General features: G+C 51.2%; 1 protein-coding gene and 2 non-coding genes across 11 annotated transcripts in view; all 3 read right to left on the bottom strand.

The window, feature by feature from the left end:
* Nucleotides 1-1,906: 1,906 nt before the first annotated feature.
* On the bottom strand, nt 1,907-1,979 carry TRNAG-CCC (transfer RNA glycine (anticodon CCC)). Its single transcript has one exon. It is a non-coding gene; the product is annotated as a tRNA-Gly (tRNA).
* Nucleotides 1,980-3,839: 1,860 nt separating this feature from the next.
* TRNAE-CUC (transfer RNA glutamic acid (anticodon CUC)) lies at nt 3,840-3,912 on the bottom strand. Its single transcript has one exon. It is a non-coding gene; the product is annotated as a tRNA-Glu (tRNA).
* An 11,480-nt stretch (nt 3,913-15,392) lies between these two features.
* The window catches only part of ZC3H4 (zinc finger CCCH-type containing 4), a 42,642-nt gene continuing 32,640 nt past the window's right edge, over nt 15,393-25,394 (bottom strand). For 6 of the 9 annotated variants that reach the window (XM_024768201.1, XM_024768200.1, XM_024768207.1 and 3 more), the window contains 4 exons: nt 24,142-24,386; nt 23,573-23,916; nt 20,439-20,690; nt 17,686-19,207 (listed from right to left, as the gene is read on the bottom strand). In XM_024768201.1, coding sequence (XP_024623969.1) covers nt 17,688-19,207; nt 20,439-20,690; nt 23,573-23,916; nt 24,142-24,386 — 2,361 coding nt within the window. In that variant the 3' untranslated portion in view covers nt 17,686-17,687. Of the gene's footprint in view, nt 17,352-17,685; nt 19,208-20,438; nt 20,691-23,572; nt 23,917-24,141; nt 24,387-25,394 lie in introns of those variants that run through there. The other 3 variants (XM_024768202.1, XM_024768204.1, XM_024768209.1) reach the window with 3 other exon arrangements.

Below are 25,394 nucleotides of genomic sequence, written 5' to 3'. Positions count from 1 at the left end.
AAAACAGAAGCAATATTGTAACAAATGCAATAAAGACTTAAAAAAAATGGTCCACATCAAAAAAAATCTTAAAAAATTACTTAGGAATAAATTTAACCAAAGATGTGCAAGATTTCTATACTGAAAACTACAAGATACTGTTGAGATACATTAAAGAAGATCTAAATAAATGGACATGTATATACCATGTTCATGGATTGGAAAGTTCCTTGCTTTCATGGAGCTTACATTCTAGAGCAGTGATCCCCAACATTTTTGGCACCAGGGACCAGTTTCATGGAAGACCTGTTTTCCGCAGGGGGGCGGGAGGGGTGGTCCAGGTGGTAATGTGAGCGATGAGGAGCGGCAGATGAAGCTTTGCTCACTCACTGCTCACCTCCTGCTGTGCGTCCCTGTTCCTAACAGGCCACCGACCGATACCAGTCCATGGCCCGGGGGTTGCAGACCCCTGCTCTAGAGGGGAAGGCAGAAAATAAGCCATAAATTTGCTAAATAAGTAAATTCTAGGGAAAGTCTGGGACACTAGAGGAGTCCAGATAAGGTAACTAACCCTGCTTGGATGTGGGGTCAGCAGGGGGTGCCTATGTTGAAACTGGAACTATGAGTAGGCATGGACCAGGTAAAGCATGATCAGAGACTTGCAGAAAGAATCGGGGGCCCAGGAAAGATTCCTGTGAGTGTAGGAAACTGAATATAACAATAAAATAAATGACGATTATTTACCACCATGAGAGAGTTTCCTTAGTTTCTTGTGGGCAGCTGTGATAATTATATTGTCTGAGATGACCTAGAGTGTGTAGAGATCTTTTGAATCCAGAAAAGCAGCTCTCTGCTGTCCTTAACCCCAACCAGAGCAAGGCATCGATAATCTTAACCCTCCAAAATCACCCCATTTAGCTCCTGGGTCACCTTTAATTCCTGATCCTGTGCACTAGGGAGCTATGGCGCTATGGAGGGAACAGACAATGTTTATCTGTTAAGAAAATCACTCTGCCTCTCTTTGGAGGATGGATTGTAGCAGGGAGGGATCAGAAACTTGCAAGAGGACAGGTTACCATATCAATACCTATCTATTTCTCTCCAATACTTCCCTGGTCCAAACCCTTGTTATCTTTCACCTGGACACCTGAAAAAAAGCTCATTCAATGATCTAAAGACCTCCCCTAAAGTAGATTCTCCATTTATTAATTCAGCAAATATTTATTGATTACCTACTATGTACCAACCTCTGTTTGAGAAACTGAGGATATAGCAGTGAACAAAATAGAAAACTGTCCCAGCCCCTATGGGCATGACACTATTGGGGAAGGGAGACAAAGGAATAATTAATGTAATTTCAGGTAGTGTCAAATCCATGAAGAAAATAAGTCAAGGTGATGAGCTAGAAAATGAGACAGTGTGGCTGCCAGCCTCTAAGATGATCCAGTGATCTTCACACTTTGTATAGTCCTTCTTTGTTTGTTTTGTTTTTAATTAATTAATTAATTAATTAATTTATGACTGCATTGGGTCTTCGTTGCTGTGTGCAGGCTTTCTCTAGTTGTGGCGAGCAGGGGCTACTCTTTGTTGCGGTACGCGGGCTTCTCACTGCGGTGGTTTCTCTTGATGCGGAGCATGGGATCTAGGCATGTGGGCTTCAGTAGTTGTGGCATATGGGCTCAGTACTTGTGGCTCACAGGCTCTAGAGCGCAGGCTCAGTAGTTGTGGCGCGTGGGCTTAGCTGCTCTGTAGCATGTGGTATCTTCCTGGACCAGGGCTTGAACCTGTGTCCCCTGCATTGGAAGATGGATTCTTAACCACTGTGCCACCAGGGAAGTCCCTGTTTTGTTTTGTATTTTAATTTATTTGGCTGCACCGGGTCTTAGCTGCAGCACGCGGGATCTTCGTTGCCACGTGCAAGATCTAGTTCCCTGACCAGGGATCGAACCTGGGCCCCCTGCATTGGGAGCGCAGAGTCTTAACCACTGGACCACCAGGGAAGTCCCCTGTATAGTCTCTTGCCACATCCAATCAGAACAGCTCTGTGTGACCGACAGAATACTGTGGAAGTGACAGAATGTGACTTTCAAGGCTGGATCCCAAAAGACATTACAACTTCCACCTTGGTCTCTTGAATCACCTTTTCTGTGGGAAACTGGCTGCCACATTGTGAGGACACTCAAGCATCTTTGCGGAGAGGCCCACGTGGAGAGGAACTGAGGCCCTAGCCAACAACCAGCAACAGCTTGCCAGCCACACAAGTCAACCTCCTTGGAAGTGGACCCCCCAGTCCCTGTCAATTCTTTGGATGATCACAGCCCCAACCCAAGGTCATGGGAGACCCCGAGCTAGAACCACCCAGCTAAGCCACTCCTGTAGGATTCCTGACCTACAGAAACTATGTGTGATAATACATTTATTGTTTTAAATCACTAAGTTTTGAGGATGTGACATGTGAGTAGTAATCTGAGTAACAAAAAGGAGTCAGCCATGAGGTCATGAGGCGGGGTGCTCCAGTCAGAGAGGATAGCAAGTGCAAAGGCCCTGAGGCCGGAGTGTGCTTGACACGCTGGGGAAATAGCCAGGAGGCCAGTATGGTTAGAGCAGAACTAAGCAATGGGGAGATTGGGAGGAGAGGACGTCAGAGAGAGAATGGGGGGCAGAGAGAGAATTGGGGTGTGTTATTGGAGTCTGGTGGGCCATAGTTCGTGATGGGAGCCAGTGGGAGATTTTGAGCTGGGGTGTAGCATGATCTGATGTATGTCTTTTGAATGTGGTGCTGAGGGCTCAGTGGAAAACGGACTTAGCAGGTGGAAGATTTTTTAATTAATTAATTAATTTGGCTGCACCGGGTCTTAGTTGCAGCACGTGGGATCTTCATTGCCACGTCTGGGAGGTTTGTTGCGGCATGTGGGATCTTTTAGTTGCGGCATGCGGGATCTTTTAGTTGTGACATGCCGGATCTAGTTCCAGGACGGGGGATTGAACCCAGCCCCCAGCACTGGGAGCACGGAATCTTAATCACTGGACCACCAGGGAAGTCCCCGGAAGAGGTTTTTAATGAGCATCAAATGATGTTTCTCCCCAGCTTAAACCCTCCTATGAGGGTGAAGATCTTCCACAGCTTTCCATCACCCTCCAGAACCGTGGCTGCAAGGCCGGCTAGGCCAGGCCCCTGTCGACCTCTGCTCCTTCCTCTCCTACTGGGAAGAGCTTGGATTTTATGGAGGGAGAGGCAGGTTGGGGGGTTAAACTTGGGGAGGGAATTCAAACGGGCTGTACTAATAGTCTGCCTGCTGGCAATGAATGTTAAGCATTAAATGGGCTTAAATGGGAACTGAAAATATTTGAAACACATTTTTCACATTTTTGGCTGATGAATGGTTTTAGGCAGATGAGAAAGGAGAGAAGAAAAAAAAAGATTAAAGGGTCATTGCAGAGAAAACAAATCCTCTTTAAAGAGACAGAGCTGGCCAGTTGCCTCTGCACTTGTGATTCCATCAGTGGTTCTAAAACGAATCAATCGGGAGCTTTAAGAAAAACATTAATGCTCCAGCCCCATCTTGGAGCAACATAGTCAGGACCTGCGGATCGGAGGGTGAGATCAGGCATTGGTATCCTTTTACAGTGAATATATTTTTATTCATCACAAGAAAAGAAAATATAATTATGTGATGCGATGGAGGTGCTCCAACACTGCAGTGGTAATCATACTGCAGTGGTAATTGTATGTATGGATCAATGTGTGTCAAATCATCACAGTTACAATAGAAACTTATACAGTGTTATAGGTCAATTATATCTCCATTTTTAATTTTTTTTTTTTTTTTGGCCATGCCATGCAGCTTGTGGGATTTTATTTCCCTGACCAGGGATTGAACCTAGGCCCTTGGCAGTGAGAGTGCAGAGTCCTAACCACTGGACCACCAGGGAATTCCCTAAACATTTTTTTAAAGAATATATTTTTATCAAGAACTGACTAGATGGGGACTTCCCTGGTGGCGCAGTGGATAAGACTCCGTGCTCCCAATGCAGGGGGCCTGGGTTTGATCCCTGGTAATAAATAAATAAATATATATATATATATATATATATATATATACACATATATATATATGTATATACATATATACATTTTTTTTTTTTTAAAAAGGAACTGACTAGATGTCAGGGACTGTTCCAACACCCACGGACACAACAATGAACCCAATGAACCAAGGAGATAAACGATCAGCTTCGGTGGCAGGCAGGACATTTCAGAGTGTGGAGGGGAATTACAATGCCAAGTTGTGAAAACCACAAAGAAGGCATTTATTCAGGTTGTCCTTGAATAAGATTTCAACATTTTGTCCAACCAGGTGTTCACGGCCCATTTCTCGGTCTCACCCTCTGTTTTGCTCTACGCAAACTTAAGTCTGGCTTGTCTCCTCCCCCCAGGCCCTTAACTATAGCTTCCCTCTTCTCCGAAGGACTGAAAAGTGGGACATGCCTCCTCGTCAGCTTCTCCTGAGAACGCACTGACCCCAGGAAGACACACTTCCTGTGTGTCTTGCAAACCACCATGGTTACTTTTCCTCATCTAGGCAACTTCCCGTTGACTGCGAAACCCTCTTACCCTAGATAAGCAATGTCTTTTTCTGTCTGATTTTTAAGATGCTTGCAGATTTTGTTTGTTTTTTGGCTGCACCATGCGGCTTGTGGGATCTTAGTTCCCCGACCAGGGATTGAACCTGGACCCTTGGCAGTGAAAGAGCGGAGTCTTAACCACTGGACCACCAGGGAATTCCCGCTTGCAGATTTCGGAGCTCAGAGCATTCTCTCTACTGCAGTGGGCTTTTTAAATAAAATTAACTCTGTCCGGAGTATTTGACACCTCCAGAAAGTCCTTGTGTGTTCTTCATTAAGTTACTTCCGAGATACTTTCTAGTTTTTTTTATCGCTCTTGGGAAGGTTATCTGATTTTCTGTTAATTTCCTGGTTGGTTATTGCTGGTATATAGCAGTTTTCTTGACTAAATAACACCTCTCCACTTTTTATCGTCCCCACACCCAGGTATTCTCTTCCTTGTAAAAATGATTTCAAGGATGTACTCCAGAAAGTGAACATGTGAATCCAGGGAAGAGAAGGCTATGGGTTGTGAGGGTTCTACATGTGAGGGAACAAGGTGTCCCTGTGACAACAGTCTGAATAACTTGCTTTATGAGATTCTGGCTAATACTTATTTTCTTCTTCCCATTTTTTGGGGGGGAGGAGGGAGTTTTCCAAAAAATTTTACCATTAAGATTGCTTTGGGGACTTCCCTGGTGGTTCCTGGGGTGGGGGGTGGGAGAGAGGAGAAATGTCATTTTGGGTTTTTTTCCCAGCTTTATTGAGATATAATTGGTGTATAAGATTGGGTTTAAGATGTACAGTGTGATGATTCGATATACATATATATTGCAAAATGCGTATCACAATATAATGTTAGCTAACACCTCCCTCACTTCACACGGGTACCATTTTTTTCAGTGCGTGTTGAGAACATTTAAGATCTGTTTTTCTGTGCTTTCACTGCCGAGGGTGCGCGTTCAGTCTCTGGTGGGAGAGCTAAGATCCTGCCAACCGCGTGGCATGGTAAAGAAAAAAAGTTAAAAGATCTACTGTCTTAGCAACTTTCAAGTATACAAGAGAGTACTGTTACCTGTACTCATTAGATCCCCACAGTGCATTCATCTTCTAACCGGAAGTTTGTATCCTTTGCCCATCTTCACCTATTTCCCAAGAAACGTCCTTCTGAAAGCAGAAATGTCAGGGCAGGCCAAGCCGCAGGGAGTGGCTGGGGTCCTTCCCATTGCCCCCTGAGCTCTTCTGTTCCCTATGGCTTCCTGGATGTTTGCCTCGGCTTCAGCGTCCTATCCATCTCTGGACCTGGATATCCCTCTGGTGGACACAGACTTGCCGCCCACTTGTGGTAAGTAAGAGACATGAGGAGATGAAATGGAGGGGTCTGAAGGCTCTGATGGGAGCCTTGTTCTCCCTGCCCCTCAGACCCCACCTAACCCTGAACTGCTCTTCCATCTCTGCTAAAAGCAACTCTAATCTCACGACTTCGCCCCCCAGGCTGCCAGACCTTCCCTCCCTCCACCTTTGTGTCTCCCTCTGGGATTCCCTTCCTTTCCCTCCCCCCACTTCCTTGGCCCCCAGCCCATCCAAGGATCAAAACTCTCCTTTAGTGTCTCCACTTACCTGAAAATTACCCTACTACACTGATCTGGTTAGAACAAGAGAATTTTCTGCGAAATGCTAGTAAATTGTCAACATCAGTCTACAAATCTATGATTTCCATGTGAATGGTGTCCTTTTAGGTGCGATGTCCTTGTTCAGTGTTAAACCTGCACAACGGTACAAGGCGATCATATGTCCTATACACCTGGCAGATGCCCAGAAAGCTGGGTCCTTCCTGGACACCCATCCATCCATCCACTCCCTCTCCAGGCTTTCCTGCATTCCTCTCCCACAAGATGCAGTCTGTGTGTTTAGCTCTTAGATGACCGCTGGCTTGGAGCACTGGCTATCTGTTTTAACAAAGTCCTTCATGAAGACACATCAGATCATCCATGAGGCGTAGCAGAAGCAACAGACAGAAGGCTGGATAAAGTGAGCTGTGTGGGGAAGAGAAGGGTGAAGTAGAGCCCTTTCAGGGAAGACGCAGAGCCTGCTCTTGCAATTTCTGGGACACACTGTGGAGAAAGGGAGGGGCCCAGGGTGAAGCAGGGCCTAGTGGGAAGGGGTCATCTCCCCGCTCTCCCCTCTTCCTCCACCAGCTTGTCCCATCTCCTCCTCACTGCAGAACCTCTTCTATAGTTGTGCTGTGACTCAGGACACCCCAGGGTGACGGCTGGGTCCCCTACAAGAGGAACAGCTCACGCAGCAGAAGGTTTCACATGCCCCTCAAAGACAGCAGATGCCTGGGGCACGAAAAAGAGAGTCAGTATGTTAGATCCACACTCGCTGCCCTCCTATACCTTCCTCTCTACAACAGGGGCTAGAAGCCTGCAAACTACATTTCTCCATCTCCTTTGCCAGATGGTTTCCTCTTAGTTTCTGTCAGTTGGAAGGCATAAAAGCAAGAAGCTTTTCTTCCCCCTGGCTTCTGGTGACGCCCTGAGGGAAGGTTGCCAAGCTCAAGCTTCAGAAGTCCTGCTCAGGCAGCCTGGTTCCTACTTCAGCAACATAGCAGTCTCTGGGTGACACTGTCGTTTTCCTGTTACCCTGACCCTGGGGATTCTAGCAGCTTCCCGCAGCTACTAATCGGTGGTAACCCGATTATGCCTCTTTTACTCCTCCAGCCCTTCCAGCCTCTTGGTGTCCAATTCCCTGTATTACATTCCCTCTGGTTTAAATGCCTGGAGTGGTTTCAGTTTTCCTGATCAGATACTGATCAAGAGGGGAGGAAGGGCATCGCTCTGTATTCCTCTGACAACCGCAAGCCCTGGGGCTCTCTCTCCCCAAGAGTAAGATGACTCTGGAGCCAGACTGTCTGTATTTTGGAGACTGACTTTGCCACTCAGTAGCTGTTGATCTAGGACAAGTTGCTTAGTCTCTCTGGGCCTCAATTTCTTCATTTGTGAAATGGGAACATAATAAGACCTACTTCATGGAGTTCTGGAAATTATTCAATACATGCAAACACCCAGCCCAGGGCCAGCACCATCTCACGTACTGTGTGTGTATGTGTTAGTGGTTATTGTTTTAGTACATGTGATAGCATATGAGGCCTTAAAATGGTTCTGGCTGTCTGTTCTAGACCGACTCAGGTGATGCCAGGTAAGTTAGTTCTCTGTTTTTTTCCATTCCCTGTAAAGTGAGGATTTAGCATGGAATGGTAGGACAGAATTATGCAGTTTTCTGTGTATATAATCTAATCTTCTTAGGAGCTACGTTTTTCTTTTGTTTTGTTTTGTTTGTTTCTTGGCTGCACAGCTTGTGGGATCTTAGTTCCCTGACCAGGGAGTGAACCCAGTGCTCCCTGCAGTGGAAGAACCAGGGAAGCCCTGGAATTTCTTATTTAACTTTTTATTAAAGCATCACACACATCCAGAAAAGTACAAAGATCACGGCACATAATTCGATGAATTTTTTTAAAATCACACCCCACATCACCACCTCCCCGACTGAGAAATAAACATGATCAGCGCCCCCAGGGGACCCCTCAAGCCCCTTCTTAGTCACTGTAGCCACTGCCACAGTGACTTTAATAACACAGGTTAGTTTAGTCTGTGTATTTGTTTCCCATGGCTGATGTTATAAATTACCACGAAGTTAGTGGCTTAAAGCAATGCAAATTAATTTTTTTGTTAACAATTCTAGAGATCAGAGATCTAATATCAAGGTGTTGGGACTTCCCTGGTGGTGCAGTGGTTAAGAATCCACCTGCTAATGCAGTGGACACGGGTTCGTTCAAGCCCTGGTCCAGGAATGCTGCAGAGCAACTAAGCCCATGTGCCACAGCTACTGAGACTGTGCTCTAGAACCCGTGAGCCACAACTGCTGAGCCTGCGTGCTGCAACTACTAAAGCCTGCGCACCTAGAGCCCACGCTCCACAACAAGAGAAGCCACTGCAATGAGAAGCCTGTGCACCGCAGCGAAGAACAGCTCCTGCTCACCGCAACTAGAGAAAGCCTGTGTACAGCAACGAAGACCCAATGCAGCCAAAAATAAATAAATAAAAATTAAAAAATAAAATAAAATAAAATCAAGGCATCAGCAGGGCTGCTCTCCTTCTAAAGGCTTCAGGGAAGAATCTGTTTGCTTGCCTTTTCCAGCTTCAAGAAGCTACTTGCACTCCTTGGCTTGTGGCCTCTTCCTGGAGTCACTCCACCCTCTGCTTCCATTGCTCTATCTACTACTCTGATCTCCTGCTTCTCTCTTATAAGGACCCTTGCGATTACACTGGGCCTGCCCAGATAATGTAGGATCATCTCCCCATCTCAAGATCCCTAACTCAGTCACATCAGCAAAGTTTCTTTGCCATGGAATGTAGCATTCACAGGTTCCAGGAATTAGGATGCGGACGGAAGTGTTCTTATAAGAGGGAGGCAGGAGGATCAGTTAATAGAAGAAGATGTGACAACAGAAGCAAGAGGTCAATTCTCCCCTGAGCGCTCCAGAAAGAACACAGCCCTGTCAACACTTCTATTTTATTTTATTTTATATTTTTGGTCACGCTGCATGGCTTGTGGGATCTTAGTACCCTGACTAGCAATTGAACCCAGGCCCTGGCAGTGAAAGTGCGGAGTCCTAACCACTGGACCACCAGGGAAGTCCCATGATTTGTAATTGTAATAATTTTAACAAGGAGCTCCAGCTAAGGTTTAGAGCTGTGCCGTCCAACGTGGCAGGCACTGGGCACATGTGGCTCTTTAAATTTAAACTTAAAAACGAGAAGTCAGTGCCTCAGTTGCACTGGCCACACTTCAAGTGCTAGTGGCTACATGTGCCCAGTGGCTCTCATATTGGACAGTACCGAAGAGAGAACATTTTCATCATTGTGGAACATTCTAGTGGGCACTGCTGGTTGAGAGAATAAGACACAGAGAATGAGGTATCATAGTATTTAGACGAGCAGCCTGAAAGTAAGGGGGAGGGAAGGGAGCAGGAAGTTGGCAGGAAATACCTAAAGTTGACATATTTCGAGACAAACAGAGTAACCACCAGAAGAAATAAGAAAGAATGTGAAAGCTTTTGCTTTTCAAGTGGGCTACTGGGGATATGGTGGAATGGACAGGGCGGGTGCTAAGGACTGAACTGTGTCTTCCCAAAATTCATACGTTGAAGCTCTAACCCTCAATGTGACTGTATTTGGAGATGGGGCCTTTAAGGAGGTAATTAAGGTTACATGAGGTCATAGGTTGGGGCCCTGATCCAATAGGATTAGGGTCCTTAGAGGAGACACCAGTTTTCTCCCTCTCTCTGGCCCAACAAACCCTCATCCCTGGGTCCCACCCCACCCCACCCCCAGTTCACTCATTGGCTGGAACAGGCTTAGGGGCGTGGCCTCCACACAAACCTGGTGGTGAATCTCTGGGTGCAGCAACCGAGGCTTTAAGATAATGACGCTCCCTGCAGTGAGAGATCCAAGCCACCACACCTCCTCAGCTGGCAATGTAGCCCCTGGCATGGCACCTGCAAACAATGAGGGATGCCTGGGAGAAATGGGGAGGGCTGATGTGGAAAACATTAGTCCTGGTCTCCAAATATTTCCAGCTCTCCGCCTCCTGGCCACTTGGTAGAATTGCACCTCCCCATCCCCTTGAAGTTAGGCTGGCCCCCTTACTCGCTTTAGCTAATGAAACGCAGCCAAAGCAAAGTCCTTGGCTTTGGGGAGGAAGCATTTAAGAGCTGGTGGGCTCTTCTCCACCTCCCTCACTGCTGCCAAGTTGTTCCAGGGGTAGTGCTTCAGCCAACCTGGGTCCCTCAGTGACTGCGATGAGCAGAGCCTCCTGCTGACCTGCGGATGAGCCACTGAGATTTGGGAGTCTGTGTTTCTGCAGCATAAACTCGCCCATCTTTGCCAATACAACTGATAAGCTCCAAATCTTAAAAAAAAAAAAAAATTGTTGGCCTTCCCCGGTGGCACAGTGGTTAAGAATCCGCCTGCCAAAGCAGGGGACACGGTTTGAGCCCTGGTCCAGGAAGATCCCACATGCCACGGAGCAACTAAGCCCGTGCACCACAATTACTGAGCCTGCGCTCTGGAGCCCACATGCCACAACTACTGAGCCCGTGTGCCACAACTACTGAAGCCCGCGCACCTAGAGCCTGTGCTCCGCCACAAGAGAAGCCACTGCAATGAGAAGCCTGCACACCGCAACAAAGAGTAGCCCCCGCTCGCTGCAACTAGAGAAAGCCCGCGCGCAGCAACGAAGGCCCAACGCAGCCAAAAGTACATAAATAAAATAAATAAATTTATTCAAAAAAACCCAATTGTTTCCGAGTATCGTTAAGAAATGCTCACCAGGCTCACACCTTGGACAACACTGTTGGGAGAAAAAGCAGCTAGCTCATTTTCCCCTAGGTGGGTCTTTTGCAAATACCCGGTAAAGTGTTCCTAGGAATCTTATTGAATGATCATATCTCATCCAAAATGTTTTATTGCTAGGTGAGAAATACTCTAGTAGCAGCAACCATGGCACACACATCCCAGGACAGATGTCAGAGGGAGTTGGTAAGGTCCTCCAGGACCATCAGAGCCTTCCCTGCCTGCAACCCTGGAACCAGATGAAAGAGTAGTGTAGGGGGTTAAAAGGTGCCCCCCCCCAAAATATATGTTCACATCCTAAGCCCCTGAACCTGTGAATATGACCTTTTTTTGGAAAAAGGATCTTTTCGGATGTAATGCTTAATAATGAGTTTCCTTTTGGGGTGATGAAAAAATTTTGGAGCTAAAAAAAGGTGATGGCTGTCCATTGTGAATGTACTAAGTGCTACTGAATTGTTCATTTTTAAATGGTTAATTTTATGTGAATTTCACCTCAATTAAAAATAGTAATATTAAATACATTACAAAATAAAGTGCTGGCAAAGATGTAGAGCAAGTGGAAGTCTCATTCACTGTGCTGGGAATTGTAACATGGTATGACCAGTTTGGAAGACAGTTTGACAGTCTCATAAAACTCAGTGTTCACCTGCTCTGTGACCCAGCAATCTCAGTCCTAGGTATTTACCCAAGAGAAATGAACAGCTATGGTCACACAGAGACCTGTACACAAATGTTTACGGCAGCTTTATTTATAACATCTCCAAAGTAGAAATGGCCAAATATCCCTCAGCAGGTGAGGGAGTGATTGTGGTCCACCGTCCAAGGGGGCACTACACCGCTAGGAAAGCAATGAGCTGCCGATATAGGCACCGACCATCCAAGATTACTTGGATGCAGAAGTTATCTAAGAAGGAAAGAAACCAGAAGAGTGGCTGCCCATGGGAGGGTAAGAGCAGGGAATGACCAGGAAGGGGCATGAGGGAACTTTGTTCTCTAGATTCATAGGGGTTTGGGGTACCTAGATGGATGCATTTCTGAAAACTCCACGAGTGTACATGTAAGATTTGTGCATTTCACGATATGGAAATTCCACCTTAAAAAAAAAAGGGAATGTAAATAAATATTGAACTCTGGTTAATGATACACATGTTGCAGGATTTAGGGTGTTCTGATGTCTGGAACTTATTTTGAAATGCATCCAAAAATATGGGACTTCCCTGGAGGTCCGGTGGTTAAGACCCCGCGCTTCCACTGCAGGGAGCATGGTTTCGATCCCTGCTCAGGGAACTAAGGTCCCACATGCAAAGCAAACAAAACAAAACAAAGAAAACAAAAATATGATGTATGGGTGGACGGAGGGATGAACAGTTGGCTAAATGTATGATGAAGCAAGTACAGTAAATGTTCACACCTGTAGAATCTAGGTGGTGGGGCAGGGCAGGCACCCGAGGAACACCTGGCATTCTTTGCTGTTCCCAATGTCCCATCGGAAGGCTCTCAGCCCCACTTACCAGCCGATGCTTGATGGCCACTCCTGTCCCATTTCAGTTTCCATTTCTTCCTCCAACAGCGATGCTGCTCAGAGCTCCACGTGCTTCCCGAGTGACGCCATCCGTTCCTGCAGCTTTGATGACCAGCTCTGTGGAGGGGCCTCTCACGGCCTGCAGCACAGAGCTCCAGGTCCAAAGCTGTACTCAGCCCCTTCCAAGACCACCTTCTCCTCACATGTGCCACCTCAGTAAGGGAACTGCCCTCCTCTGGGCTGCCTCAGACATCCTGTCCTGACCCCTCATCTCTGTCACCTGCCACATCTGACCCAGTTACAACTCCTATGTGCGCTATTCTCTGAGTCTCAAATCCATCTGATGCCCAGCCCCTTGATCCTCCTGCTTTGTCATCCCACCAGGCTCCCCACTCACCCTACCCCCACCCCATCTTGCCCTGGCCAACCCATGTCCTACACCTCCGCCAGATGGAAGGTTCTGATTCCAGTCGTTACTTGAATACAAGCTCTCCCCTGCCCATGTCTGTAACACAGCCTTCAAGGCTCTCCAGGACCTGCCAACTTCCCAAGCCTCAATGCCACCTTCCTTCTCCTTGCACACCTGACCCCAGACAGTGTGTCATTCCTGCTGGAGCCCCGTGCCAAGCACAGGCTCTGGTGCAGAGAAGGTCCATGCCCCAAACATTTGAATGATGCCTATACCGCCGCTGCGGCTTCCAACTCCTGCGCCGCCTTCTTCCTGCACGAGCCCCACGGGTGTTTGCAATGTCCACCTTCCAAGCAGCCATGTGCTCAGCCCCAGGACGCTGGATCTTTGATTAGTCTAAGAACCAGACGTCAGACCTCTATTTCCCCTCTTGCCATGGACCAACGTAGGGAGGGTCACACCATCTAATCCAGCCAATGAGACCTGAAAGGAAGACTGAGGGACTTCTGGGAAGCGTTTCCTTGCTCATAGATACATAGAAAGTTTCTTTTCTGCTTCTGCACTTGGCTGGGTGAGGAGGTGAAGTCTGGAAGATGCTCTAGCCATCTTGCCATCACGAGGGGTACTGCTGCCCCAGACCGGCAGTGTGGTAAGATGGGCTGAACCTGAGTGAACTTGGAGTTAACTCTGTTACCAACCCTGAAACCACCCTACCTTCTTACCTAAGATGATGAACTCCTGCCTGTTTAAGGCAGCTGAGTTGGGAGTTTTTTGGGTTTTTAAAAAAATATTTACTTTTGGCTGTGTCGGGCCTTAGTTGTGGCACACAGGGACTTTCCTTGCGGCACGTGGGCTTCTCTCTAGTTGTGGCACGTGGGCTCCAGAGTGTGCCGGCTCAGTATTCGTGGCGCGTGGGCTCAGTTGCCCCGCAGCATGTGGGATCTTTGTTCCCTAACCAGGGATCGAACCTGCGTCCCCTGCATTGGAGGGCGGATTCTTAACCACTGAACCACCACGGAAGTCCCTGAGCTGGAGTTTTGAGTTACAGGTGAAATCATCCTTACTCGATGTGGATGAATTAGAAGAAATTCAAAGGCTGAACCCTGAATATTTGACAGAGACCTAGAGCTTATCTGCTTAGACCAGCAACCAGCGTAAGGGCTGTGAGAACCCTGCTCTGAGAAATACCCAGGATCCCAATTAAAGGGCAGGACAGCTCCCCAAAGATGTCCATGTTTTTATCCCAGAACCCATGAATATGTAATTTACGTGGCAAAAGTGACTTGGCATATGTGATGAAGGATCTTGAGATGGGGAGATGATCCTGGATTACCCAATCTAATCACATGGGTCTTGAAAAGCAGAGAACCTTTCCCAGCTGCGGTCAGAGAAAGATGTGACAGTGGAAGAAGGGCCAGAGACACGTGACGTTGCTGGCTTTGTAGACGGAAGAGGGCCACGAGGCAAGGTGGGTGGGTGGCCTCCAGAAGCTGAAAAAAGCACGTAAACAGAATCTCCCTGTTCTTCCAGAAAGGCAGGCAGCCCTGGCAACCATGGAGTGAGACGTGTCACGCTTCTGACTTCCAGGACTGTAATGTAGCAAGTTCCTGTTTTTGTTTTGTTTTGTTTCCCCCCCACCAAAGTTCCTGTTCTAAACCACTTGGCTTCTATAATTTATATGGCAGTCATGGAAAATTAAGAGGCCCACTGAAACACAGAAACCAAAGGAAGTCCAAAGAAGACATGGCTACTCTCCAGGCCAAGTCCTGCTCCCTTCTCACCCTCGCCGAGTGCGGCTTCCCCAGAGAAGACTCCTGGTTAACAAGTAGGTAATGTCTGAATCCGCTGGGGCTGCTGTAACAAAATAGCACAGTTCTGGAGACTGGAAGTCCAAGATCGAGTGCCAGCAGATTCAGTGTCTGTCTGGTGAAGAGCCTCTTCCTGGTTCCCAGATGGCTGTCTTCTTGCCACATCTTCACACGGAGGAAGGGGCAGAGATACTCTGTGGGGGTCTCATTTTTATAAGGGCACTAACCCCATTCGTAAGGGTTTCATCCTCCTGACCTCATCACTTCCCAAAGGTCCCACCTCCAAACGCCATTGCATTGGGCGACTAGGTTTCAACATATAAATGTTGAGGTGACACAGTCTACAGCAGTTAGAGGGCTCCCGTTTCTCATCCTTAGAAGCCAGCCCAGTTGTCCTGAGTTCATCACTGGCCTCTTCTGTGATCTGTGCGGTGGGCAGGACCATGCCTGTGTGGGCCAACTGTGTCCTTAAAGGCCGAGACTGGCCCGGAGCCAGAGTTCAAGAACTGTAGAATGCAGTCGTCAGCTCGTCAGCCGCTAAGGGAAGCTGAAGCTGTTGGGAGGCACCATTCCCACAGTGTCATCATGAATGTCACCCTGGGACTGGCCACCCAGAAGAGACCCTGGTTTCAAGGTTTCACCCCCGCCCTGTCATTTCTGGGACAAGGGATGGTGGGGGCAGCACGGAGAAACAAGGCCCACAGGCTTTTTAAAATAACTGCATCCTTTAATGGCAGTAGTACAATTATTGGATTAAGAGACCACAGGAGAAAGGGCAGGTGACGTTTCTGGAAGACAGATATGGAGTACAAAAAGGGGGTGGAATAGAGTCATGCGACGATCATTGTAAAAATACAGTACGTTATATACATATTTGCACCATCAACTTTCAACTCTGAAATAGTATTTACACTTTTGTTACAATCCTGGTTAGAGAACAATTTTTCTTTAAAAGCTCAGCCTGATGGCAAATGAAAATTTCAGGTGAATTCATAGTCCCATGAGGTTCTTAGGCTGAATATTCCAAGAGGTGGGTTCCAGCTTCTATTTCATCCACAGATTTCAGTTTTAAAAAAGTATTTAATTTTGCTTTTATAAAAAAAATTCTCAAAGGAGGGGGAAAAAAACCCAACCACAGCCACACTGTGTATTCTTTCTTATTTTACGAACACTACGGGGCTGCAGCCCTCTGCTTCAAGGCCAACACTGGTGGCTGAAGAAAAATCTCACTGATGATTGTTTAAAACAAAACAAAAAGACACAAAGACAAACCAAACCAACCTGATCATGGCGCACTGCCTCTCCCGCCCTTGCTTCCGGCCCCAAACTCAATGACTATTTCTCTTCTGGGGCAGGGCGTTTGGTATTGAACCCTCTTTAACCTCCTACCCCGAGGAGGTGGGAGGGGGAACCCTTTGGCTGGGACACCATGTTTCCTCATTATTAGTAAGAAAGAGTCAGGGCCCTTAAGCGAGGTGGTTGAGACGGTGGGATGAGGAGGAAAAAGGCGGGAGACGGCCGGCCAGTACCGGCACACAGGCGGAAGGGAGCCCCGGCCGCACAAGCCTCGCCGGTTCCCCTCAGGCCACGTCCACGGGGTAGGCCTTCTCTGGGGCTCTGTGGACAGGATGGGACCTCAGCCAGGGTATTGGGGGAGGTCGTGCGGAGCCCGGGCAGGCATCTATGCTCCCTTCCCGGCTCAGCCGGATGAGGAGAGCAGGATACAGGCTTTGGGTCCCATGGCCCCTGCCCACAGTGGGGGTCCCAGTCCCTCTCCTGGAGAGGGCCCAGCAGCCCACACCCTGCCCTGGCTAGTCTCCCACCGTGTCCTCAGGCCCCCTCCCGGAAGTATCCACAAATCCAACTCTGTACACGCCTCGAACCCACGCACCTGTCGGCTTGGAAGAAAACCAAACACACCAAAACCACGGGCCCTAAAAATATGGTGCAAGGAGGTGTGAAGAAAGCAGAGAAAGCAAAACACTTTGCCGAGAACCACCCAGGGATCCCTCTGTCAGGAGCCTGATGGCGTGGCCGTGCCATGGATCCTTGAGCTGTCCCCAGAGGGCTGGGGCCGGCTCACTGGGCACTTTGCCTTCTGAGCCCAGGACAGAGCCCAGCACGAGGGGGAAAGGCACGGCCGGGACACGACAGGACGGGACGGGCTAAGCTGACGGAAAGCGCGTGCTCTGCCTCTCGCAGGCAGCTCCTGGCTACACCAGCCTTGCCGACTCCAGGTCCATTTCTCACCCGGAGTCTCCTGTCGCAGGCTGGAGGACGCCGGTTTGCTCTGGGATGAACTCTGGACGGAGGATGGCAGGGAGGCCGGTGTGTGAATCCAGATGAGACAGCAGTGGAAAAGGACTTTGTTTCTCCCGGCCCAGGCAGCTTCCGAAGGCTCTTTCTCTTTTCCTTCTGTCTTGACACTTTCTCACTTCCGCTGGCCCCTGAAGCGGGTCATCATGGCCTGCACACTGCAGAGGAGACGCAGAAATGCCTAGACCTGCTTCCATGCGGGTCCTGCCCACCGTCTCGGCTCCGTCTCTTCTTGTTCATGCACCACAGGGTGAGCAGTGCTCAATGCCTTCTCGACGCCTGCTGTTCCCTTTGTCCTGGGGGGCGGGGGGTAGGATGGGGGGGAGGGGCCAAGCTCTGCCCAGAAAACCCACCAGACCCCCAGCCACCAAACTGGGGCCCCAGCTTTTAAGAAGTCCCTGAAAATCAGGCCTGGCCAGGCCAGGCGGAGTGCCAGCTGGGGCTGAGGCCCAGGGGACTCGCAACTGTACACATGCACATGTAGGTTTTCTTGGCGGGAGCCTAGGAGCCCCGCAGCACTGACCAGAAGTTAAAGATAGTTATATACAATTTATATGTTTCAAAGAAAGTACTACTTTAAAAAAAGAAGGGGGGGGGTAAGAAAAGAAAAAAGAATAGGAAAATGCTTAACACTACTGGCAAAAGGGGGAGGCAGTGGGGTCAAAGCCTTTAAAAACATCTTTCAGGGACCCAGCGTCCTGCTCACCCTCTTGGGCCGGGCTGTTGCCAGCAAATGGGCTTCCGGAGCCCGTCTTGGGTGCCTGTTTCACGGTCCCGAAGAGGGTGGGCACCGGGAGGTTGTGCACGCCGGGCTGGGGCGGGACGCCCTCTGCTGGCGGGGCGCCCGTGGCGGCGGCAGGGGCCGCGGCAGCCTTGGGCCGGGGCCGGTTGTAACTGTTGTACCTGTCTGTGGCCATGACTGCGGCCCCATCTGCCCCAGACTTCCCCGATTCAGGCTGTTCCAGGGCGGACTTGCGGACAAATGGGGGCTCCTTGGCCTTCGTGGCGGAGCTCTTGCCGTTGCCCTCAGGTCCCTTGGGCTGGGTGCCTGCGTCAGCGGCCGGCTCTGCAGCTTTGCCACCCGTGTTGGGAGTCCTGGGGTCGTAGAGGCTGATGCCGCTCAGCACGCTGCTCTGCCCACTCCCGCTGCCCTGGCCCAGGCCGCCGGCTGCCAGCACACGGGGGTCATAGGGGGCGGTGGCTGGCGGGGAGGACTCCCCGCTGGGGCTGGCAGCTGGAGAGGGCGCTTCTGTGGGGCCAGGCTTGGCTGCCCGGGAGGAGGCAGCAGAGTCTGCTGGTTTCTGCAGCCGGGGGTCGGTGGGTGTCTTCCGCACTCGAGGGTCACTGGGCTTGTCACCAGGGCCAGGGGCCGCCGAGGGGCCAGTGGCATTGACAGTCTTGAGGATGCGAGAGAGAAGCTCAAAGTCAGGCAGGCTAGAGCCAGATGTGCTGGGATCTGTAGAGGTGCCTGGGCGCTGCCGGGGGTTGGGGGGGCCCGAGGTGGTGGTGCGGTGCAGCCTGGGATCCAGGGCAGGCATGGACTGCAGGGCCACAGGGACGGGGGGCACTGCATCCTGCTTGGGGATGGGCAGGGGGATCAGGTCCTCAGGGTTCCAGAGCACAGTGCGGGCAAAGCTCGGCTTGCTCAGGGTCACATCCTTCTTGATGTGGCTGAACTGCTGCAGCTGCGAGCGCGGGTCCCGCAGTGGGTGCCCAGGGAGGGGCTCCAGGGGAATGTTCACAGCCTTCTCCCGAAGGGCCCGTTCCCCTTCCTCCTCTTCTGCAGGGGGTGGCCCAGACCCCTTGGAGCCACTGGGGCCTGCGGGGCTGGAATGAAGGCCGCCTTCGGGCTTGGGGGTGGACAGGGAGCGAGCCAGTCGAGGGTCAGAGGGTCCTGTGTCACCTGGGCCTGAACTGCTGGAAGCCTCGACGTGGCGGCTAAGTCTGGGGTCCCGGCTGAGGCGGGGGTCAGCCAGCCGCCCTCCCGTGGGGTGTCCCTTCTGGAGGCGGGGGTCCCCCAGCCCAGTGCTGCTCAGCTCCCCGACAGAAGCCTGGGGTCGGCTAGACGTCTGCTGCCTCAGGGTCTTCAGGATGGAGGTGACGCTGTTCCCACCCTCATCTTCATCACTTGAGTACCAGTTTCCAGTGTCACCTGAGAAAAAGCAGAAAGGAGCAGGAAGAGGGTGAGTGGCCACCACATCTGCCACCAGCCCTCTTTGGACCCCATGGCAGCCCACTCCCCTGCCTCTTACCTCTCAGAACCTCAGTTTCTCCTCTCTTACAACACCCCATCCCCAGCACAGGATGCCACGAAGAGCCAGTGAGCTCAGGCAGGCCAAGCACCGAGCTTGGCAGGTCTCTGGCTATCGTTTATGGACCTTTCCCCGTACCGGCACCATTCTAAGTGCTTTGTCTTATTTGTCACAAACACCCAGGATATAGCGTTATCATCACGCCCATTTGACAGATAAGAAAAACAGAGGCACAGACAGTGCCATAAGATAGGGGACGGAGCCAGGGTTGAGCTCAGACTCCGAGTCCAGGGCTCTGCCGCCACCTCCTCACCTCCTGGGCAGGTTCAGGCCCAAGCACGGCAGGCCTGGCTCTGAGTGCCTGTGAGCAGCTACTGCTGCCTTGGCTCTCACTGCGCTTGGGGCTCACAGACACGTGCCTCCCAGGCCCCTCAAAACGTTCCCGCGACCCATGGCAGGGCAGTCACCAGCTGATAAGAGGCGGGGCCAGGTGGGCAGACTCAGAAGCTAGCCCATGTCCAACTTTCTAGGCAGGTGCAACCGGAGCCCCTAGGGGAGGGGGCTGTCCCCTGTTCTCACTGTCCCACTTGCTCCTTGGCTCTGGTCTGGGCCACCCATGGCCTCTGGCTTCAGGTTCTACATACCGTTTCTGTCTGCCCCCTTTCACCCTGGGGTGGATACCATCAGGTCACTGCACAGCACCTGAGACTTGGCAGCTGTGCCTGTGATCATTACTGGTTTATGTCGATGACTAGCTCTCATCTGTTGGCTTCCCGAGAACATGATCTGGGAAAGGGGGATTGAGAATCTCCCTACAGCTTCCTCTGTAAGGGTGCAGGGGGTGAACCCTATTGCCTGCTGTCTCCTCCAGGGACCAGCCCACCTCCCTCCTCAATGGGATCAGGGTTTCTCCCGAACCCCACGACACAGAAGGGCAGCCCCGACTTCTAATTTTCTCAGGGACATGCAGCAGCCCCAGCAGCTTCACAGCCCTGGGCAGGGGTCCTCCCCGGCCACAGGTCCCTTTCTGACACAAAACCCGACCTAGGTGCTCCCCACCTCTGCCCTGCACGGCGGCCCGGGGGGGCTGCGCCCGTCAGGGAAGCCCCTGCCCCTGGGGAGGACACATGCCTTCCTCACTCTCCCGGTCCTGCTTGCTGCGCTCAGCCAGCCTCCTCGCTCTCTCCTCCTCCTCCTGCTGCTTCTGCTGGATCCTCAGGTACAGGGCCCTCTGGGCCGAGGGCAGGAAGTCAGGGACACCGGCGCCCGGCTTCGGCCGGCCTGGGGGCCCTCCCTCAGGGAAGCTGTCAGGCTCCAGAGGGTGCTCGGGGAAGAGGTGCTCCCCAGGCTCCCCCGGCAGCTCTTCGTAGTGCCCGTAGTCCTCTGTGGCAGGGAAGAACCGAGGGTTCATGTCGGGAAGGGCCTCACGGCACCAACTCCGACCCACCCGTGCCCTTAACTGGAAAACCACCCCCTGATGGCGATGGGTGAGAATGTGTAGCCCGTCCCTTCCTACCCTCCCCAAGAGGGGCCCCACGGAAAGCCCAGCAGCGGAGGACGGAGCAGCCAATGGGGGGTGGGGAGGGTCCCACCTAGGATGCAGCCACTGAGAATGGGGTTCACGGTGAGGTTTAGTGACATGGGCAAATGCTCATGAGGTGAAAACAGGACGGAACATCGTACGGATGTTTGTAAAACACAAAGAAAAGGCTTTGAAAAGACAGACAGAAAACAGTCCCTCTGGGGATGAGAACAGGAGAGAGGGGCTGCGGGATCTTTCACTTTTTACTCCACACATTTCTGATCTGTCTTAATTACTCTTGATGAGCATTAATTTTATGATTTCTTGAAATAAATAAATAAATAATCAATAAAGAAAAACACACCCTAATCTCTCAGAATATGAGTTCAATCATGGTAAACAAAGACTAGTAGAGAAGAGAAGAAAATACACCACAATGTTGCTATGGCTACATGTCCACCCAGAGGCTGACGGGTGATTCCTCCTCCCTTTATGGGTTCGTAACTCCACAAACGTTTATGACCGTGCTGCTGCATTTAAAGGGACGAGGTGCGGGGGTGTTTCTCCCATACGGCACCTAGGAAGCACAAGGCGGAAGGGCTTGCCTTTATTCTCGGAGGGCGGGCAGGCGCCCGGCACTAGCCACCTCCCTTCAAAAATGCTACCCAAGTCAGAGCCAAAGACGAGGGGAACACCGTGGGCAGATCTTCAACGACACACCTGGAGACTTGTGTGTGTGCGCGCGCGCATGTGTGGGTCAGAGACAAAGTCCAGTTAGCACTGTCCCACAGAACGAACGTTCCGCAAGGTTGAAATATCCCCTATCTGCACCGTGTGATGTGGCTCCCCTACTGAGCAGCCAAAATGTGGCCAGCACTACCAAGAAAGTGAATCTGTAACTTAAAGTAAACTTTCAGGATTAAAGTGATTAAATATGCAAATATGTCATACACAAAGTGTATAAAGCAAAAAGTGAAAGGTCACTTTCTTCTAGCCCCTGAACTTCATAACATGTGAACTTGATGGGCGAGTCTGCTCTGAGCCACACCCTGGCTCGGAGCTGGGGACACTCCTTAAATAACAGTCCCACCCAGTCCCCCCTGCACGGAATTCAAGAGTGAATTACTTGACGGTTCTGCTATTTTCAATATATTAAAAACAACTGAATAGTACTAAAAAGGTAGATTTCATGATATGGGATTAGAGCGAATTACTCCAGAGATACCAACTGTTATCAGCTCGACAGACTTTGGGGTTTTCTTCCCCACCCAGACCTTTTCCATGCACGTTTCACACACGTTGTTTAAAGGGGGAGGAAGCCCCCTCAGGTCGCCTGCTTTTCTCACTTGAGAACATGCACTCACCTGGCTCCCTGCCCCAAACACCTGCTCTCGTGCCTTTGAACACTACTGAGATGCCAAAGACTCTCACACTGACCTCCAGCCTGGTCAGCTTCCTGACGTCTGCATGGCTGTCAAACGGGCATCTCGTGCTTAATGTGGCCAAAGCAGAAGTGCTGCCCTGCCCCAACCTGGCTCGGCATGAACACCCAGAGCGCCTCTGCCCCGCAGCTGGCATCCCCACCCGCCCCTGCCACCCTGTCACGTTGGCCCTATGGCTCCACCTCTAAACCTAGCCCTGCTGCTCCCTGTCCTCTCCCGGCTGCTACCCACCTCACCTCTGCCGAGGGCGACTCAAGGGCAGCCCACATGCTTCCAAGATTCCCCTCCGGCCCCTACTAGCATCCATCGCCCTTGTGTTCCTCCACTATCCCCGTCACTCTTCCACCGAGTCCACCTCGCCATGGCCTGCAGGGTCCTGTGTGCTGGGACTTCTCTCCCCTGTCCTCCCTTTCCAAGCCACATGGACACCTTTGTTTTCCACAAACAAGGTGACTGGCTGAGGCCTCCGTACCTGCTGCAGCTGCCACCTAAGCCAAGCCCACGACTCTCTCCCCGCCTTCACCTCTCAGACAGGCCTCTGCTGGCTGTGACGCACCCAGCCGGCCCGGCCTCCACCCGTCACCCTCACACGGTGCCCCATTTCACCGCCAGCAATGACCAATGCCGAAACGAGCTGACGCCCTTGTTTACACATTTCCTGTCGGTTTCCCTCCACTCAAATGCAGTTAAGGCAAGGACTACGTTCTTTGCTTGCTCTGACCCCACGCCTAGAAGCACGCCTGGCCCCTGGCAGCAATGACACATCTCATCCTTCTGAGGGCTGCACACCGCCTCCTACTGATGCGGCACTGTCACCCAAGCACCCGACTGTCGGACGTTTAGTTTGTTACCAACACGTGTTCTCGTTTTGTAAGAAAGGAAGGAAAGGAGGAAGGAAGATGGTCAGTTGTGGGGACAGAACAAGCAGAGTCGCAAGGCAGCTCCAAGCCAAGAACCACCCCAGAAGGAGGCCGCTTTGGTTGAGGGCACCTCAGCCTTGAAGTTCAACACCATTCCACACCCATCCCTCTAACTTCCCAAGCTCCCACTCCACACACACCAAGCAAAACTTACAGAAATTAAATAAGTCACAGTGATGGTAATCGTAACACTCCTCCTAGACGCAACAGGTAGTGAATCCCACGCCACTGAAAATGTTCAACCACTCACGGTACAGAGATGGAGTTGGATTCATGTTTTCAAAGACTCAGACCAAGGAAGAAAAACCAAATCTTCCTGACTACATTCCACTGTGCAGACCCCAGCAGCCCCGGCTGGCCCCCACCCTGAGCCCTGCATACCTGCGTCCCCAATTAGTCCTGGCTCCATCTCCATGCCCTCTTGCTGCTGGTAAAAGTTTTCATAGAAGTTCTGGGCTGGTGGGATGGGGGGCATCATTCCAGAATGTGGGGAGTCTCCAGGACCATAGGGCATCATTGGAGGGCCGCCAGGTCCCATGGGCGGGCCAGGATTCATGCCAGGGCCCATTGGCATGTCGGGGTGCATGTCGGGGTGCATGTCCGGATGCATGTCAGGGTGCATGTCGGGATGCATGTCAGGATGCATCGGGGCCCCCATCGGCCCCGGGGGTCCCATATTGGGCCCGGGGCCCATCGGTCCTGGGGGTCCTCCGGGTCCAGGGAACCTGGAAGGAGAAAATGGTGCCCGTGAGCAGGGCTGCAGAGGAAGGGTGGCAGCCACATCCCTGAGGAGACACAGAGGCCTGCTCATGGTTGAGCAACAGAGGTCTCCAGACCAGGCCACTGAGGGCTTTGGAGAGAGGCAGGATGCTGGCCTGGTTAGGTTCCAGGCCACAGGGCCCTGGCACAGAGGAGCCTGGCTGAGCCCAGAAAAGCCCCCAGGCACTCACCTCACACCCAGTTTCTCAGCCAGCTGTCCTGTGGGCCGCACCACGATCTCAAACAAGGAGGGGATCTTCTTGTTGTACATGTCCTGCTGCTGCTGCAGCTGCTGTGGGGACAGCGGTGGGCGGGGCGGGGTGGGCAGGAGGCCCAGGCCAGGGGGAGGTTTGGGCAGGGGGTTGATGCCCTGCTTCTTCAGCTCCTCAACTTCCTTCTCATCCTCAGCGCCTGCCTCTGCGTCATCAGCCAACATCTGTGGGCCAGAAGGACAAAACTGTGAGAGTAAGGACAGGGGAGGAGGCGGGCTGGAATGCACTCCTCCGGGGCTGAGAGCTGAATTTGCTGAGGATAACTCTTCAATATCCCAAGGCCCTTACAGCAGTGGTACCCAACCCCCAGGCCACGGACTGGTACTGGTCTGTGGCCTGTTAGGAACCGGGCCACACAGCAGGTGAGAGGCGGGCAAGCGAAGCAAAGCTTCGTATTTACAGCCACTCCCCGTTGCTCGCGTTCCTGCCTGAGCTCGGCCTCCTGTCAGATCAGCGTGGGCATTAGATTCACACAGGAGCACGAACCCTACTGTGAACCGCGCATGCAAGGGATCTAGCTTGCGTGCTCCTCATGAGACTCTAACGCCTGGTGATCTGAGGTGGAGCAGAGGCAGTGATGCCAGCGCTGGGGAGCGGCTGCAGATACAGGTTATCATCAGCAGAGAGGTCTGACTGCAGAGATCATAATAAATCGGTTGTTTACAGACTCATATCAAAACCCTATCAATGCAAAAACAAACAAACAAAAACAACCCCTATCAGCGAGTGGCAAGTGACAATTAAGCTGCATCTTACGGAGCAGACTGGACATAAGCAACACACTTCGGGTGTCACTGTCTCCCATCACCCCCAGATGGGACCATCTAGTTGCAGGAAAACAAGCTCAGGGCTCCAACTGATTCTGCATTACGGTGAGTTGTATAATTATTTCATTATATATTACAATGTAATAAATAACAGAAATAAAGTGCACAGTAAATGCAACACGCTTGAATCACCCAGAAACCATCCCCATCCCCAACCGGGTCTGCGGAAAAACTGCCTTCCACAACACCGGTCCCTGGTGCCAAAAAGGTTGGGGACCTCTGCCTTACAGCATAAGGCCAATGACCACAAAGCCTCTCTGGCACAAAAGTCATCGCCCCATACCACTGCCACATCCCTTCTCGGTGAACAGCTGACAGGGGAGCCATTCTTATTTGGCAGCAAAA

The sequence above is a fragment of the Neophocaena asiaeorientalis genome, unplaced genomic scaffold (assembly GCF_003031525.2).
Source record: "Neophocaena asiaeorientalis asiaeorientalis breed wild unplaced genomic scaffold, Neophocaena_asiaeorientalis_V1.1 scaffold629, whole genome shotgun sequence".
Lineage (NCBI taxonomy): Eukaryota > Metazoa > Chordata > Mammalia > Artiodactyla > Phocoenidae > Neophocaena > Neophocaena asiaeorientalis.
The sequence above is the reverse complement of the archived record's forward strand: the minus strand, read 5'-3'. Positions and strand labels throughout refer to the sequence as shown.